The 15,864-nt window shown below is 47.5% G+C and overlaps 1 protein-coding gene across 2 annotated transcripts in view; it reads left to right on the forward strand.

Moving 5' to 3' along the window:
- Positions 1-15,864, forward strand: part of morc2 (MORC family CW-type zinc finger 2) — a 203,786-nt gene that overhangs the window by 157,980 nt on the left and 29,942 nt on the right. For both annotated transcript variants that reach the window (XR_011936455.1, XM_072484185.1), the window contains exon 20: positions 4,126-4,290. Coding sequence is in view for 1 of the 2 variants with exons in the window: in XM_072484185.1 (XP_072340286.1) it covers positions 4,126-4,290 (165 nt within the window). In the remaining variant the exon portion in view is untranslated. The remainder of the gene's footprint in view (positions 1-4,125; positions 4,291-15,864) is intronic.

The raw sequence follows: 15,864 nt of genomic DNA on the forward strand, positions 1-15,864 counted from the left end.
GATGAATCAGTTGTGTCTGACTTTCTGGATGGGCTACCCAACCCAATGGTTGAGGTGGATAAGAAAAGTGAGTTGGACTCCCTGCTATGCTCAGACGAGATTTTAAAATGTATTGGGCTGACGCAGTCTGGCCCCTGGTCTAGATGACTTTCCAATTGAATTCTACAAGATGTTCTCGGAACAGCTTGTGCCATTGTTATTGGACATGTTTAATGATTCCCTATCCTGGGGATCGCTGCCTCCGACCCACACTCAAGCTGCTTCTTAAGAAAGACAAAGACCCGACAGTGAGGGGTTCGTACTGCCGTCCTATGTCGCTCTTGAGTACAGGCATCCAGCTACTCTTAACAAAAGGGTATGGAGGGCATTAGCTATGAGGAGCGGTTGAATAAACTCGGTTTGTTCTCACTGGAACGAAGGAGGTTGAGGGGAGACCTGATAGAGGTATACAAAATTATGAGGGGCATAGACAGAGTGGATAGTCAGAGGCTTTTCCCCAGGGTAGAGGGGTCAATTACTAGGGGGCATAGGTTTAAGGTGAGAGGGGCAAGGTTTAGAGTAGATGTACGAGGCAAGTTTTTTGCGCAGAGGATAGTGGGTGCCTGGAACTCGCTACCGGAGGAGGTGGTGGAAGCAGGGACGATAGTGACATTTAAGGGGCATCGTGACAAATACATGAATAGGATGGGAATAGAGGGATACGGACCCAGGAAGTGTAGAAGATTGTAGTTTAGTTGGGCAGCGTGGTCGGCACGGGCTTGGAGGGCCGAAGGGCCTGTTCCTGTGCTGTACATTTCTTTGTTCTTTGTTTTGTTTGTACTCGCTAAGGTGTTGGCGCTGCAGTTGGAGCGTTACATCAAATGTGCTTTGTGAAGGGAAAACTGTTGTCGCCTGTTAAATATTATCCTAGAACCATAGAAAATAGGAACAGGAGTGGGTCAATCTGCCCTTCGATCCTGCACCACCATTCAATATGATCGTGGCTGATCATGCAAATTTTGTTTCCCACTCCCGCTTTCTTTCCAAACCCCTTGATCCCTTTAGCTGCAAGGGTTAAATCCTTTCCCCCACCTCACTATCCGAGCCGGAGGTGATAGTTTCTGTGGATGCTGAAAGGGCATTTGATACAGTGGAGTGGGAGTATTTATTTGAGATTGTTAGAAAACTTAGAATTGGTCATAAATTTGCATCCTGGATTAGCCTGCTATATAATGCCCCAACTGCCAGTGTTTGTACAAACACTCTGGACTCTCTTTTCCCTTCAATAAGGGCACTAGGCTGCCCACTTTCTCCACTCCTGTTTGTTATGGCAATAAATAGAGCCGTTCTCTAGAGCGCTGAGGTCCTTGAGTCAGTGGAAAGGTATTTGTTGGGATGGGGTGGAGCATCGGGTATCCCTCTACGTGGACAACCTACTTTTTATGTTACTGACACAGCTACCTTCATAATGAAGTTGCTTAACACCTTTGGCTCCTTCTCAGGGTATAAATTGAATTTAGGCAAATGTGAATGTTTCCCAGTTAATTCCCCTGGGAAGCAATTGGGGACGTTACCTTTTCCCTTATCTGAGACAATTTTTCGTTATCTCGGGGTCAGGTGGCCCACAACTGGGCCTCACTTCATAAGTTGAACTACATGATTCTGATGAATAGTAACAAAACAGATTTGCAGAGGTGGAATAGCCTTCCTCCTTGGCGGGTAGGGTTCAGACTTATTAAAATGAACGTCATCCTGAGCTTTTTCTTTTTCTTTCAGTATCCTCCCATTTTTCACCCAGGTACTTTTTTATCACAGTTAATAAATTGATATCCTCTTTTACTTGGACGGGTAAGATTCCGCAGCGTTCTGCTTACAAGGGGGGCTTGGACCTCCCCAATTTATTGTTCTATTCCTGGGCTGCGAACATTCAAAAAATACTGTTGTGGATTAGTGATCCCAATTCTATTTGGGGACAGATGGAGGCTTGTTGCTGCTTGACTTCTACTCTTCTTGCCATAACCACTGTACCATTGCCTTTTTCTCCTGTCAGATTTCCCTCAAACCCAGTGGTAGTCTCCTCTCAGGATTTGGAAACAAGACAGCATTTTAATCTCCTTTTCCTTTCTTTGTTAGTCCCTATTTGCAACAAGTACTTTTCCTGCTGTCTGGGTTGGTGAAGGCTCTGGAACAGTCTGGGGACCTGTTTCTGAAGAGGAGGTTTGCTCGGTTTAGGTTGGCCGCGTTCTTACTGATGGAGTTTGATGCAAGGCACTTCACAGGGTTAACTCCCCGTCATCATATGCCCAGCTGAACTTGATTCAGTTTACGGTGTTACACAGGTTGCACTTGACTAGAGCAAGGATGAATGGGTTCTTCCCAAATGTAGATGATCTCCGTTCTCTTGATCCAGCTTAGTCATACACCCATGTTCTGGTCTTGCCCCAAACTCGTAAGTTTCTAGGCTTCTAGTCAAGTGCAACCTGTGTAACACGGTAAAATGAATCCAGTTCAGCTGGGCACATGGTGAAGGGGGGGGGGTTAACCCTGTGAAGTGCCTTGCACCTAGGCTTCATTCTTTAATACCATGTCGGGGATACTCCATGCGGATTTAGATCCGTGTCTGCTGGTGGCCATACTTGGTGTGTTGGATTCGCCGGTGATCCAGTCTGGGGTAGAGGTGGATATTGTTGCCTTTATCTCGCTGACAGCCCGGAGGCGAATATTGCTTGGCTAGAGGTCTCCCACTCAGCCCAGTGCCTCTGCTTGGTTGGAAGATTTGATGCCATTTCTGCATTTGGAAAAGGTCAAATTCACCATCAGGGGGTCGGTGGAGAGGTTCTATCTAAGATCGCAATCATTTATTGCCTTTTTTAAGTCACCATCAGTTATTAGTAGATTTAAGTTAGGTTTAGTATTTAAGTTAATTATGGGTTGTGTGATTTACCTTGATATTTGATTGGGTTTTTTTCTCCCTCGTTTTCTTTTCTTCTGCTTTGTATTGATTATTGTGGAAAAAAATTTAATCCTGTATTTTTTATCATGTTCTGTTTGGTAATGTGCTGGCATTGCCTGCTTGACTTGTACTGCATCATCTATTAATTCAGCAATATATTTCTGGCTGAAGTCTCGTGATACATACATAGCCTGTTACTTTCAAGCTGCTGTAGGGGAAAGTTCTGTGGCAAAGTGGTCTTAACTTCTCAAGTCAATGAGAGTTTTTGTTATTCGCTTGATGGAAGCAAATAAATTGCCAGCTGTTTGTAATCCTGCTCCAGAGTAGGAGGCAAAACAGTTTATTAACAACTTCATCATGCTTTGGTGATGGGATGGGCCGAGTGACCAAGCTGAAAAAGCCAAGTCCCGCCGGCGCCGGCCACACCTCTATGCCAGCGGGACTTTCGGCGTGGATGCATCTGGGGGCGGCCTGGTGTTTGGGGGGGGGCATCCTCTGTGGCGTGGCCTGGCCCACGATCAGCGGGGCCGGCCTCACGGGCTTGGAGCGTCCTTTCTTCCACGCAGCCCCTCTAGCCCTATGCCATGTTGCGTCGGGGCCGGTGCGGAGAAGGGAGCCACTGCGCATGTGCACGTTGGCGCCAGTGCCACTGCGCATGCGTGGACCCCGCGGCACCCAGTTGACACCGGGATCGGCAGCTGGAGCGGCATGGGTCGCTCCAGTGCTGTGCTGGCCTCGTGTAGGAGCCAGAATTGCTGATCCTGAGGCCATGTTGACGCCGTCGGGAAACGGCGTTTACGGCAGCATCAACACTTAGCCTCAGGATCAGAGAATCCCGCCCTTTATTTCTGGATCAGGCAAGGTACCAAGCAGAAGTCAGGTATTTTGTTGAGCAAGGGAGAATGGGGCCCTGAGAAAAGCCCAAGGAACTGATTTGGCCTCCACATTCCTTCCACAGGGACTTGCACATGACCAGGGGCATGGGGAGGTTGTTCTCCCATTTAACCCAGGTTACAGCACGAGTTGATTAGAAGGGAAATCAAGAAACCTAGCAGGGAACTTCGAATACTGCCCCCAAGAAATTACTCAAAAAATGCCCCACTCCGAATTGCCTGGAATTTGTCAGACAATTTTATTTCAGCACTTCTTAATTCCTGAGCTTTATTTAAAAAAAACTAAAAATCTTTCCATAGTCTGCAGGGACAAGAAAAAGGAATACGGTAATAGAAAGCAGTGAGGAGGAGGAAGACGAAGACGAAGAGGAAGAGGAAGAGGAGCAAGAGGAAAGGAAAGTGAAGATATCGGCAAAGATATCGGAGTCAAAACGGCTTAAAAAGGACGTAACCGATGTTGTGGAGGTAGTATTGTCAAACTGGAGATCCAGCCCCCTTGTTTACCCACTCATTCATTTCCTCCCTCGAGTGTGTCTGTGCCTATTATTCTTCAGTCACATGGAAGATGAGCGGATTATTTGCTCCCAATAGTCATAGAGTTTTACAGCACAGAAAGAAAATCGTGTCTTGTACGCTATGACATTTAAATTGCTCATCTAAATGCTTCTTAAATGTTGTACAGGTTCTCCGCCTCTACCACCCCTCAGACAGCGAGCTCCATATTCCAACCACCCTCTGGGTGAAATTATTTTCCTCAAATCTCCTCTCCCTTACTCAAATCTGTGCCCTGTGGTTATTGACCCCTCAACTAAAGGGGAAAGTGGCTTCCTACCTTCCCTATCCTTCATAATTTTGTACATCTCAATCAGTTCCCCCTCAGCCTTCTCTGTTGTAAGCAGAACAATCCCAGCCTAACCCTCTTCATAGCTGAAATACTCCAGCCCAGGCAACATCCTGGTGAATCTCCTTTGCACCTTTTCTAGTGCAATCAAATCCTTCCTATAGTGTGGCGACCAGAACTGCACTCAGTACTCTAGCTGTGGCCTAACAAGCGTTTTATACAGCTCCATCATAACATCCCTGCTCTATAAGTATCCCATATGCCGCCTCACCTCATCTGCCTGTCCTCCCAAAAAATGCACCACCTCACACTTTTCAGGGTTAAATTCCATTTGCCACTGTTCTGCCCATCTGACTAGCCTGTCTATGTTGTTCTGTGATCTGAGGCTTTCCTCCTCTCTTACCACACCACCAATTTTCATGTCATCTGCAAACTTACTGATCATACCAATCACATTTCCATCTAAATCATTAATATATACTGCAAACAACAAGGGACCCAGCACCGATTCCGCCGATACACCACTGGACACCGGCTTCCAGTCACAAAAACAACCTTCAACTGACACCCTCTGCCTCCTGCCACTAAGCCAATTTTGGATCCAAATTGCCCAGGATTCTATGGGCTCTAGTAGCTTGATCAATTTTTCCCATTAATTTCCCTATCACTGATGTTAGACATACTGACTTGTAATTATCTGGTTCTTCTTTACTTCCCTTCTTGAACAATGGTACCACATTAGCTGTCCTCCAGTCCTCTGGCACCTCTCTTGTGGCCAGAGAGGATTTGAAAATTAGCATCAGAGCTCCTGAAATCTCCTCTCCTGCCTCACAGCAGCCTAGGATATCTGGGCCTGGGGATTTATCTACTTTTAAGCCCGCTAAAACTGCTAATAATACTCTTTATTAGTGTCACATGTAGGCTTACATTAACACTGCAATGAAGTTACTGTGAAAAGCCCCTAGTCGCCACACTCTGCGCCTGTTTGGATACACTGAGGGAGAATTCAGAATGTCCAAATTACCAAACAAGCACGTCTTTTGGGACTTGTAGGAGGAAACTGGAACACCCGGAGGAAACCCATGCAGAATCGGGGAGAACGTGCAGAGTCCGTACAGTGTTCCAAGCTGGGAATCAAACCTGGATCTCTGGCACTGTGAAGCAACAATGCTAACCACTGTGCTACCGTGCTACCCATAACACTTTCCTCTGGTGCTAATCTGTTCAATTAAATCACAGTCCCTCTCCATGCTTTCTATACCTACATCGTCCTTCTCCATAGTGACCACAGATGCAAAATACTCATTGAATACCTCCTACGTCGTTCGGCTCCACACACACATTGCCACTTTGGTAGCTAATAGGCCCTACTCCTTCCCGGGTTATTTGCCCTTGATATACTTCTAAAACACCGTGGTATTCTTCTTTATTTTCCCAGCCAGTGATTTTTCATGCCCCTTCTTGGATCTCCTGAACTTTTTTTTAAGTATCGCCCTGCATTCCTGCATTCTTAAGGCATCCACTGTTTTCAGCCCTCTGTATCTGCCATAAACCTCCCTTTTTTTTGTCCCTGACCCAACCCTGTATTTCCCTTGATATATAGGGTTCTCTGAACTTTCTGGTACAGGATCATGATGGCTTTGAACTCTCTCTATTTCATTTTGAATGATTTCCACTGCTCTGATGTGGTTTTTCCTACAAGTAGATGCTGCCAGCCCACTTTGGCCAGATCCTGTTTTATCCTATAAAAATCGCCCCACAAGGGGGAATATTTGGTCTACGTTTACTTTATTAATCCCTTTTAGTATTTTAAATACCTAAATCAGATCCACTCTCATCCTTCTACTTCAGCGAGTATAAGCCCAAACTGTTTAATCTCTCCTCATGCATCACTCTTTCATCCCCGGAATCAATCTGGTGAACTTTCTCTGAACTGCTTTCAATGCCACCACATCCTTCCTCAAATAAATGCACCAAAACTGGACGCAGTACTCCAGATGTGGTCTCACCAACACCCTATACAATTGCAACAACACTTCTCTACTTTTATATTCAAGTCCTTTTGCAATAAACGCTAACATTTCATTTGCCGTTTAAATTTCATGCTGTACCTGCATACCGACTTTCTGCGATTCATGAACAAAGATACCCAGATCCCTCTGCCCTGACGCATCTTGAATCTGCTTTCCGTTTAGATAATTTGCCATTCTATTTTGTCGCCAAAATGGATAACCTCACACTTATCCACACAAATCTCCATCTGCCAAATTTTGGCCCAATCTCCTAGAGTATGTATATCCATCTGTAAAATCTTTATTTCCTCTTCACGACATGTTTTCCGACCTATTTTTGTATAATCCACAAATTTTGCTATGTTACACTCAATCCCTGCTTGCAGATCATTTATATAGATTGTAAACAGTTGAGGTCCGAGGACTGACCCCTGCAGCACCCCGCTAGTTTGCCAGCCAGGGAAGGACCCATTTATCCCCACCCTCTGCTTTCTGTCGGTCAGCCAATCCTCAATCTAATCTGGTATTCTACCCCCAACCCCCTGCGATCTCACCTTATGGATCAGTCTTTTATGCGGCACCTGACCAAATGCCTTATGGTAGTCTAGATATACCACATCCACAGGTATACCCATTTTCCATCTGTCATGTGAGAGTACCTTTAAGAAATGGGCGTTTACAAAATAGCTGTAGTGGGTGTACCTTTAAGAAATGGGTGTTTGTCAGATGGCTGCAGTGATGTCAGAGTGAGTGGAGCTGGGCTGTCTGTCTGCTTTTACTTTTGCTTTGGGCTGTCTGCTACAGGGTATGTTTTAGTTTTGTTTTGAGAGCTGGATGGCTGCAGGAAACGCAAGCAGCTGTATAAGGATCTCTCTGCAATCTAAAGACTGTCTCCAGATCATTTGGGTGATTTAAAAGAGATAACTGCTTTCAGTAGAGAATTTAAAACTGATCTGTGTTAAAATGGGTCTTTTGTCTTATGGATGTTGCAGGGAAAGATTAAGGGTTGCTTATAGAATATTGTATCTGTGGGGATGATTGATGTTGATAGTTGTTAAGATGTTTACTGTGGGTTTATAAAATGTCCACTGGTTTCATAAATAAACATTGTTTTAATTTAAAAGTACTTTAGCTCTCTGAAGCACCACACCTGCAAAGTAGGCCCGTGTGTTCCCCATAACCACAATCTATTCAAAGATGTGGGTCAGGTGAACTCAATGATACACTTTGGGGTTCCCTAGACCCTGGCCCATAACACATCTTGCTGATTACCTCCTCAAAGGAATCATAGAATTTACAGTGCAGAAGGAGGCTATTCGGCCCATCGAGTCTACACCGGCTCTTGGAAAGAGCACCCTACCTAAGCCCACACCCCCACTCTATCCCAGTAACCCAACCCAACCTTTTTGGACACTAAGGGCAATTTAGTATGGCCAGTCCACCTAACCTACACTTCTCTGGACTGTGGGGGGGAAACCGGAGCACCCGGAGCAAACCCATGCAGACAAGGGGAGAAAGTGCAAACTCTGCACAGACAGTCACCCAAGCTGGGAATCGAACCTGGGACCCTGGAGCTGTGAAGCAACTGTGCTAACCACTATGCTACCGTGCCCCCCCCCCCCCTCACGTTGGACTCTAGCAAGTTTGTCAAGCATGACTTTCCCTTCATAAAACCATGCTGACAATGGTGGATTGAGGTTTGTCTTTCCAAATGTTCAGTCATCCCCTCCTTTATGATTGATTCCAGCAACTTCCCCACCACATCAAGCTAACTAGTCTATAGTTTCCTACTTTTTGTCTCTCTCCATTTATGAATAGGGGCCTCCTATTAGTGTGTTTCCAATCCACCGAGACTCTTCCAGAATTCAGGGAACTCTGAAATATAACCAATGCAGCCACTACCTCTGCACCGTTAATACCCTAGGGTGCAGGCTACAAGGTCCATATTCGGTCCATCTTTGTCCTTTTCCATAACCACCTTAAACATTACTAAGTTATGGGGCGTGATTCAGCAGAAAAAAATCTCAGTCCGCTTTCGGGCGTGTTTAGCAGGGTGATTCTCAGCAGCTGTAGCGTCGAGATTCACCCCCGCTATTCACCGGCATTTGCCGGGGTTTTTCTTGGTGCAACACAGCGGCTGAATTGCACCCCTGGTCCCTATCACGGACATGCTCCCCCACTGACACTTCTACCACCTGCCCGACTTAATTCCCTAAAACTAGGTCAAGTAGGGCAGCACGATGGCACCGTGTTTAGTGCAGCTGCCTCATGGCGCCACAGTCCCGGCTCTGGGTCACTGCCTGTGTGGAGTTTGCACATTCTCCCCGTGCTTGCATGGGTTTGCCCCCACAACCCAAAGATGTGCAGGGTAGGTGGATTGACCACGCTAAATTGCCCCTTAATTGGAAAAAATGAATTGGTTACTCTATATAAAAAAATATATATTTAAAAATTTAAATTTTAAAACTAGGTCAAGTTCTCTTCTCCCTCCCCCCCCCCCCCCCGTAGAACTTTCAACGTGTTGGATCAAAAAGCTCTCCCGGGTGCACTTTAAGAATTCTACCCCTCCTAAGCTTTTCACACTATTCCAAATAATATTGGGAAAGTTGAAATCACTTATTACCCTATTGCTTTTGCACTTCTCTGAGATTTGCCTACATATCTGCTCTTCTATCTCTCCCTGCCTGTTTGGGGGATTATAATACACTCCCAGCAACGTGATTGGCCCTTTTTCTTTTTGATTTCCACCCACATGGCCTCAATTGAGGAGCCTGCTAACATATCATTTCCACCCTCCCCGCCTGAAGATTCTATACCAGCATATTGAGCTGCCAGTCCACCCCCTTCCTCAACCATGTCTGTTATAGCGACAGCGAACCCAATGAGACAACCAATGAACTGGAACAGCAGACCAAGAGATCTGTGGTGCGGCAACCGAAGAGGAAAGAGTCGAATTGGATCCCTCCGGAAGGCCGCTGCCCTAGAGTCTGCATGTATGCTCAAGCCGTCAAGAGTCGAGTCAATGCCAAATTCATCACTCGCATTCACAAGACAGCCCCGAATGTCACCCAGCACAACACAACGCCATCCGCGCTCTCAAGACCAACCGCAACATCGTCATCAAACCAGCAGACAAAGGAGGGGCCACTGTCATACTGGACAGAACGGACTACTGCAAAGAAGTGTACCGGCAACTCAACAACCAGGAACACTACAGACAGTTACCCGCAGATCCGACCAAGGAACACACCCGCCAGCTCAACAGACTAATCAAGACCTTGGTTGCAGACCTTCAGAGCACCCTACGTGCTCTCATCCCACGCACTCCCCGCGTTGGAGATCTCTACTGCCTCCCAAAAATACACAAGGCCAACACACCAGGCCATCCTATCGTATCAGGCAATGGGACCCTGTGTGAGAACCTCTTTGGCTACATCGAGGGCATCTTGAAACTCATCGTACAAGGAACCCCCAGCTTCTGTGACGGGACTTCTTACAGAAACTCCGCACCCATGGACCAGTTCAACCAGGAACATTCCTCGTCATAATGGACGTCTCGGCACTCTACACCAGCATCCCCCATGACGACGGCATTGCTGCAACAACCTCAGTGCTCAACACCGACAACTGCCAATCTCCAGACGCAATTCTGGAACTCACCCGCTTCATTCTGGATCACAACAAGTTCTTCATTCAGACACACGGAACAGCCATGGGGACCAAATTCGCACCGCAATATGCCAGCATCTTCATGCGCAAGTTTGAACAGGACCTACTCACCGCACAGGACCTTCAACCGACGTTATACACCAGATACATCTATGACATTTTGTCCTTTGGACCCACGGCGAAGAATCACTGAAATGACTACACGCTAAGTTCCATCCCACCATCAGACTCACCACGGACTACTCTCCAAAATCAGTTGCATTCTTGGACACACTCATCTCCATCAAGGACGGTCACATCAGCACTTCGCTTTACCGCAAGCCCACGGAGAACCTCACGATGTTCCTCTTCTCCAGCTTCCACCCAATACACACTAAAGAAGCCATCCTCTATGGACAAACCCTCTGTATACACAGGATCTGCTCAGACGAGGAGGAGCGTAACCGACACCTACAGATGCTGAAAGATGCCCTCGTATGAACGGGATATGGCGCTCGACACATCGATCGACAGTTCCAACGCGCCACAGCAAAAAACCTCCTCAGAAGACAAACACGGGACACAACCGACAGAGTGGCCTTCATTGTCCAGTACTTCCCCGGAGCGGAGAAATTACGACGACATCTTCGCAGCCTTCAACACGTCGTCGATGAAGATGAACATCTTGCCAAGGTCATCCCCACACCCTCACTACTTGCCTTCAAACAACCGTGCAACCTCAGACAAATCATTGTTTGCAGCAAACAACCCAGCCTTCAGAATAGCGACCACGACACCACACAACCCTGCCATGGCAATCTCTGCTAGATGTGCCAGATCATCGACATGGGTACCACCATTATTCATGAGAACACCACCCACCAGGTACGCGGTATATATTCGTGTGACTCAGCCAACATTGTCTTCCTCATACACTGTAAGAAAGGATGTCCCGAAGCGTGGTACATTGGCGAGACCATGCAGACGCTGCGACAACGGATGAACGGACATCGCGCGGCAATCGTCAGGCAGGAATGTTCCCTTTCATTCGGGGAACACTTCAGCAGTCAAGGGCATTCAGCCTCTGACCTTCGGGTAAGCGTTCTCCAAGGCAGCCTTCAGGACGCGCGACAACGCAGAATCGCCGAGCAGAAACTTATAGCCAAATTCCGCACACATGAGTACGGCCTCAACCGGGACCTTGGATTCATGCCGCATTACATTCACCCCCCCCCCCCCCCCACCACCATCTGGCCTGAGCTTGTGAAATCCTACCAACTGTCCTGGTTTGAGACAATTCACACCTCTTTAACCTGGGATTACCCCTCTCTCTGGATCTGTAAAGACTTAATTACCTGCAAATGCTCGCATTGTAAGTATCGTCTTCAATCTTTGACTTTGTCTATATATATATATATATATGCTTCTGGAACCTACCTCTTCATTCACCTGATGAAGGAGCTGTGCTCTGAAAGCTAGTGATTTGAAACAGACCTGTTAGACTTTAACTTGATGGTGTAAGACTTCTTACTGTGCTCACCCCAGTCCAACGCCAGCATCTCCACATGAAATTAAATGAAATGAAAATCGCTTATTGTCACAAGTAGGCTTCAAATGAAGTTACTGTGAAAAGCCCCTAGTCGCCACATTCCAGCGCCTGTTCAGGGAGGCTGTTACGGGAATCAAACCGTGCTGCTGGCCTGCCTTGGTCTGCTTTCAAAGCCAGCGATTTAGCCCTGTGCTAAACAGCCCTGTTATAGCTATGATATGCTCCCATGTGTTATCGGTTCATTGGCGTTACTTATAAGATTCCATGCATTAAAATAAATACCAGCCAGCCTTGCCCTATTTCCTGTGCCTTCACAGGTCTATCTTTGCTCTGCCTTCCAGACTGACCCGTTATTCTATATTTATCTGTACATGACCCCCCTACTGTACCTCCACACTGTGATCCATCCCCCTGCCAAATTATTTTAAATCCCCTGCCCCAAGCAGCGTTGACAAACTTCCCTGCAAGGATATTGGTCCCATTCCGATTCGGATGCAACCTGTCTGACTTGTACAGGTGCCACCTTCACCAGAAATGGAGCCAATGATCCAAGAAACTAAAGCCCTCCCTCCTACACCATCTCTTCAGCCACACATTCATCTTCTATCCTCCTATTCCTCTGCTCACTAGCATGTGGCACTGGGAGTAATCCAGAGATTACAATCTTTGAGGTTTTGCTTTTCTTTTTTTTATTAAATATTTTATTGAAATTTTTTGGTCAACCAACACAGTACATTGTGCATCCTTTACACAATATTATAACAACACAAATAACAATGACCTATTTTATAAACAAAAAAAATGAATAAATAATAAATAACAAAAATGAAAACTAGCCCTAATTGGCAACTGCCTTGTCACAAGTAACACTCTCCAAAAATATAATTTAACAGTCCAATATATAATTATCTGTAGCAACGACCTATACATACTATACAGTATATATTAACAACCCTGAGAGTCCTTCTGGTTCCTCCTCCCCCCCCCCCGATCCTGGGCTGCTGCTGCTGCCGCCTTTTTCCCATTCCGTCTATCTTTCTGCGAGGTATTCAACGAACGGTTGCCACCGCCTGGTGAACCCTTGAGCCGACCCCCTTAGGACGAACTTAATCCGCTCTAGCTTTATAAACCCCGCCATGTCATTTATCCAGGTCTCCACCCCCGGGGGCTTGGCTTCTTTCCACATTAGCAATATCCTGCGCCGGGCTACTAGGGACGCAAAGGCCAAAACATCGGCCTCTCTCGCCTCCTGCACTCCCGGCTCCTGTGCAACCCCAAATATAGCCAACCCCCAGCTTGGTTCGACCCGGACTCCTACTACTTTTGAAAGCACCTTTGTCACCCCCATCCAAAACCCCTGTAGTGCTGGGCATGACCAAAACATATGGGTATGATTCGCTGGGCTTCTCGAGCACCTCGCACACCTATCCTCCACCCCAAAAAATTTACTGAGCCGTGTTCCAGTCATATGTGCCCTGTGTAATACCTTAAACTGAATCAGGCTTAGCCTGGCACACGAGGACGACGAGTTTACCCTGCTTAGGGCATCTGCCCACAGCCCCTCCTCGATCTCCTCCCCCAGCTCCTCTTCCCATTTCCCTTTTAGTTCATCTACCATAGTCTCCCCTTCGTCCCTCATTTCCCTATATATATCTGACACCTTACCATCCCCCACCCATGTCTTTGAGATCACTCTGTCCTGCACCTCTTGTGCCGGGAGCTGCGGGAATTCCCTCACCTGTTGCCTCGCAAAAGCCCTCAGTTGCATATACCTGAATGCATTCCCTTGGGGCAACCCATATTTCTCGGTCAGCGCTCCCAGACTCGCGAACTTCCCATCCACAAACAGATCTTTCAGTTGCGTTATTCCTGCTCTTTGCCACATTCCATATCCCCCATCCATTCCCCCCGGGGCAAACCTATGGTTGTTTCTTATCGGGGACCCCCCCAAGGCTCCAGTCTTTCCCCTATGCCGTCTCCACTGTCCCCAAATCTTCAGTGTAGCCACCACCACCGGGCTTGTGGTGTAGTTCCTCGGTGAGAACGGCAATGGGGCTGTCACCATAGCCTGTAGGCTAGTCCCCCTACAGGACGCCCTCTCCAATCTCTTCCACGCCGCTCCCTCCTCCTCTCCCATCCACTTACTCACCATTGAAATATTAGCGGCCCAATAATACTCACTTAGGCTCGGTAGTGCCAGCCCCCCCCTATCCCTGCTACGCTGTAAGAATCCCTTCCTCACTCTCGGGGTCTTCCCGGCCCACACAAAACCCATGATGCTCTTTTCAATCCTTTTAAAAAAAAGCCTTCGTGATCACCACCGGGAGGCACTGAAACACAAAGAGGAATCTCGGGAGGACCACCATCTTAACCGCCTGCACCCTCCCTGCCAGTGACAGGGATACCATATCCCATCTCTTGAAATCCTCCTCCATCTGTTCCACCAACCGCGTTAAATTTAACCTATGCAATGTGCCCCAATTCTTAGCTATCTGGATCCCCAGGTAACGAAAGTCCCTTGTTACCTTCCTCAACGGTAGGTCCTCTATTTCTCTACTCTGCTCCCCTGGATGCACCACAAACAACTCACTTTTCCCCATGTTCAATTTATACCCTGAAAAATCCCCAAACTCCCCAAGTATCCGCATTATTTCTGGCATCCCCTCCGCCGGGTCCGCCACGTATAGTAGCAAATCGTCCGCATACAAAGATACCCGGTGTTCTTCTCCTCCCCTAAGTACTCCCCTCCACTTCTTGGAACCCCTCAACGCTATCGCCAGGGGCTCAATCGCCAGTGCAAACAATAATGGGGACAGAGGGCATCCCTGCCTTGTCTCTCTATGGAGCCGAAAATATGCAGATCCCCGTCCATTCGTGACCATGCTCGCCACTGGGGCCCTATACAACAGCTGCACCCATCTAACATACCCCTCTCCAAAACCAAATCTCCTCAACACCTCCCACAAAGAATCCCACTCCACTCTATCAAATGCTTTCTCGGCATCCATCGCCATTACTATCTCCGTTTCTCCCTCTGGTGGGGCCATCATCATTACCCCTCACAACCTCCGTATATTCGTGTTCAGCTGTCTCCCCTTCACAAACCCAGTTTGGTCCTCGTGGACCACCCCCGGGACACATTCCTCTATTCTCATTGCCATTACCTTGGCCAGGACCTTGGCATCTACATTTAGGAGGGAAATAGGTCTATAGGACCCGCATTGTAGCGGGTCCTTTTCCTTCTTTAAGAGAAGCGATATTGTTGCTTCAGACATAGTCGGGGGCAGTTGTCCCCTTTCCTTTGCCTCATTAAAGGTCCTCGTCAGTACCGGGGCGAGCAAGTCCACATATTTTCTATAGAATTCGACTGGGAATCCATCCGGTCCCGGGGCCTTTCCCGCCTGCATGCTCCTAATTCCTTTCACCACTTCTTCTACCTCGATCTGTGCTCCCAGTCCCACCCTTTCCTGCTCTTCCACCGTGGGAAATTCCAGCCGAGGTTTTGCTTTTCAATCTGCTACCTCGCTCCCCAAATTCTTCCTGTAGAAACTCATCCCTCTTTCTGTCTATGTCGTTGGTACCAATGTGAACCATGACCTCCTCCCCTTTCAAAATGCCCTGCAGCCATTCAATGACATCACTGACCTGAGCACCAAAGAGGCACCATACCATTCTGGAGCCACGTCTGCAGCCCACCTAAATGCCTGACTGCACCCCTCACTATTCAGTCTCCGATCACTATTGCTCTTCCACTCGAATCCTCCCCCTTTGTGCAGCTGAGCCACCCACAGTGCCGTGAACTTGGCTTTGGCCACATCCTCAGAGGAACAGTCATTCTCACTGTTTTTCAACACAGAATAATGGTTCTTAAGTGAGCTGGGGCATCTCCTGACTCCCTGCCTTGCCCCCCCCCTTTTGACTGGTGGTCACCTATTCCCTCTCTGACTGCACTCCCTTAAGCTGTGGGGTGACCACGTCTAAAAACGAGC

The sequence above is a fragment of the Scyliorhinus torazame genome, chromosome 1, assembly GCF_047496885.1.
Source record: "Scyliorhinus torazame isolate Kashiwa2021f chromosome 1, sScyTor2.1, whole genome shotgun sequence".
NCBI lineage: Eukaryota > Metazoa > Chordata > Chondrichthyes > Carcharhiniformes > Scyliorhinidae > Scyliorhinus > Scyliorhinus torazame.